The 3,023-nt window shown below is 60.5% G+C and overlaps 1 protein-coding gene across 1 annotated transcript; it reads left to right on the top strand.

The window, feature by feature from the left end:
• Positions 1-686: 686 nt before the first annotated feature.
• Positions 687-2,303, top strand: LOC103654395 (E3 ubiquitin-protein ligase BOI). Its single transcript, XM_008681235.4, has one exon. It carries the CDS (start codon positions 824-826, stop codon positions 1,838-1,840), a length of 1,017 nt encoding a protein of 338 aa, XP_008679457.1. The 5' UTR covers positions 687-823; the 3' UTR covers positions 1,841-2,303.
• The last annotated feature ends 720 nt before the right edge of the window (positions 2,304-3,023 follow it).

Raw genomic sequence — 3,023 nt, 5'->3', positions numbered from 1 at the left:
TTTATATGGATCGGCGTAGATCTAGCTATCTGATCGCGTTGAGTAGCGGCTAGCTAGTTTTTTTTAAATGTGTTTGTTTATTGTAATCTCCCAACTTGGTCAGAACTGCTGGCTGTCATCAGACATCATCAGTTCCGGTTCAGCCCCACATATATTTTATATTTATATTTATATACTGATAAAAAAGATGCTTTCAATAGGCCTTATTAGCTTGTGATACGGTCAAATTCAACCCCCTTAGCGAGCTCGGAATAGTAATCAAATATAATAATGCCTATATATACGGTACGACTCGGGAAATGTGTATGTGATCCGGTACGACTCGGTTTTAAATTATCACTAATATATACTTATTAGATCACAGAGTTTTTTATATGCTAAAAAAAGAGTGAGCTATCAAAATGATTGTCATATGTGCCGACGTGGTGGAGCACTAGAGCGGTAGTAAATAAAATGATTGTCGTATGCTTACGGGAGTGGTGTACGTACGTACGTCTTCCGAGCACTAGAGGCGAGGCGTGGGTGGGCCTACCAGGGTCCAGGGGCCACGCTTTGTCGCGGCCACTGCGGCAGGCGCGCCATTATTGATGGTAAATGCCCGCCTAATCTGGGCGCCGTGCATGCGTTTCGACGAGAGGTCCACGTGGCGTCGCCACCTCCGCCTCTCCTTTATATATAAGTATAGCCGAACCCGACACCCACCAGCCCTTCACCACCGCCTGTGAGTCGGTCTCTGACCTCGCTTCTCACCCTCCTTCAGTCTACTCTCCCATCCCATCACATCACATCCCAGGAAACAGAATACGAGTTGGTTGGTGGCGACATGGCCGTGCAAGCGCAGTTCGGCGGCCTCGCCGCCGGGTGCCTGCTTCCCTACGGCGGCGGCGGCGGATTGGCCGAAGAGCAGCTGCACCTGCAGGCGCTCCTATCGGCCGCCGCGGGCAGCAAGGCGGCGCAGCAGCAGCGCCACTGCGCGGCCGGCGTGGCCAGCGCCGCGCAGAGCGAGCTGACGTGCAACGGCGTCGTCGGCTTGGGAGGCGTGGTGGCGTCGCGGAAGCGCGGCAGGGACGGCGAGCTCGAGGAGTACCAGCAGTACGTGCCGCCCTCGTCGACCGCGCTGCTCCCGATCCCGGGGGCGCATCATCAGAGGCCGGCAGCGGGGAGCGTCCCGATGGCTGCGGCGACGGCGACGACCAGCGGGCGCGCGCTGCTGGTGGTGGTGGCGGAGGCGGAGCTGCGGCGGCAGGGCGCGGAGGTGGACGCGCTGGTGCGCGCCGGGTGCGAGCGGCTGCGCGCGGGCCTGGAGCGGGCGCGGGGGCGGCAGCGCGAGGCGGTGGCGCGCGCCGCCGCGCGCGCGCTGCGGGAGAAGGAGGCGGAGCTGGCGGCGGCCCGGGCGCGCGCGGCGGAGCTGGAGGAGCGGCTGCGGCTGGCGGCCGCCGAGGCGCAGGCGTGGTGCGGCCTGGCGCGCAGCAACGAGGCCGCCGCGTCGGGCCTGCGCGCCACGCTCGACGCCCTGCTGCTCCGCTGCGCGGGCGCCGCCGGTGGTGGTGCCACTGGTGGTGCGGCGACGCGGCCCGCCGCCACCGCGGCCGAGGAAGTGGAGGAGGGCTTCGGCGAGTCCGGCGGCACGGACAACGACGCCGAGTCGTGCTGCTTCGGCGGCGACGCGGCCTCCCCCGCGAGGTGGGCGTGGTGCCGGGCGTGCGGCGAGCGGGAGGCGTCGGTGCTCCTGCTGCCGTGCCGGCACCTGTGCCTGTGCAAGGCGTGCGAGCCCCGCACGGACGCCTGCCCGGTCTGCTCCGGCGCCAAGAACACGGCCATCCACATCGCGCCCAACTGATGGCGTCGGCTCCGGCGATCTCGGGCAGCGCCACTAAGTAACCGCACCAGTTTACGTTACGCGAGCACAGTGATTAGTAGTTGTATATGTAGTGGTAGGTTACAGTAGGTTATAGGGGCCGATTAACCGCGTTCGTTTCTCCACTGGTCTCTGGTGTTCGTCCAAACATGCCCTTGGTGTTTCGCTCGTCCATCATGCATGGCTTGCCATGGTTCTCGGCGGATCAGTGTAAAGATGCCGTGTACCATCGACGAAGCGATCAGCTAGCCTCCGTTTTCCCAGCAGGTGGACACAAACACACACGTAGTACTACTGTATTCATCAATGTGCGGTTGGATGGCGTCGTGGTGGCAACGCAGGTCATGAATGGAGCAGTAGTATGCTTCCTGCCTGCCACTCGTTGTCTGTCTGCAGGTGTACAAAATGAAAAGGAAAAAAAAAGGAAAGCCCAGCCGTTTCAGCAGAGATAAAGCTCTCGGTTTCAGACAGCCACCGCACCAGCTTTTGGTCCCGTCAGGCAGGCGGTGAGGACTCTCGATCAATATGCACCATGCATGATGCATGCATCAGCTTTTGGTCGTCGCAACGCAAAGTGTTGTACTACGAGTTTGCGGCCATCGTTGGTTCCTCGTGCTTTCCCCTCGCGCTGCAGGTCTGCTCGATGATGATATGGTGATGCTGCTGCTGCGGTACATTGGTCAAGCTAATCCAAACAGCGGGAGAACGTGGATGATTTGATGTTTATTAAAATCTCTACTACTAATTATGTACATAGTGTAGGCGTTTACAGGAGCATGGTGCACTGTTATGCCTTTCTCCACGCGTCCACGCGCTTCCCCCACCTGCAATCGCCAGCGCTCCCTCCGCGCCCAGGAAAACCTTCCATCCATGGCGTCATTGCTGCAAGTGCCCCCACAATCAACTCCATTGCCCCCTGCCTCTCCCTCACTGCGCGTCCGCTCCATCCTCGGCCTGGTGCAGGTGCGGCTGTCGGCGCCGTGCTACGCCAAGTACGACAACGGTGACCTGGCCTACTTCGACAACGTGGTCCGCGGCAACCTGAGCAATGGTGCGCTCCGCGGCGTGGAGGGCCTCTCCCAGGAGGAGCTCTTCGTCTGGCTCCCCGTCAAGGGCATACTTGTCCAGGAGGAGCTCGGGGTCATCCTGTTCGACATCGGCTTCG

This window comes from Zea mays, chromosome 4 (genome assembly GCF_902167145.1).
Source record: "Zea mays cultivar B73 chromosome 4, Zm-B73-REFERENCE-NAM-5.0, whole genome shotgun sequence".
NCBI classification, from domain to species: Eukaryota; Viridiplantae; Streptophyta; class Magnoliopsida; order Poales; family Poaceae; genus Zea; species Zea mays.
This window is presented reverse-complemented; position numbering and strand designations above follow the sequence as displayed.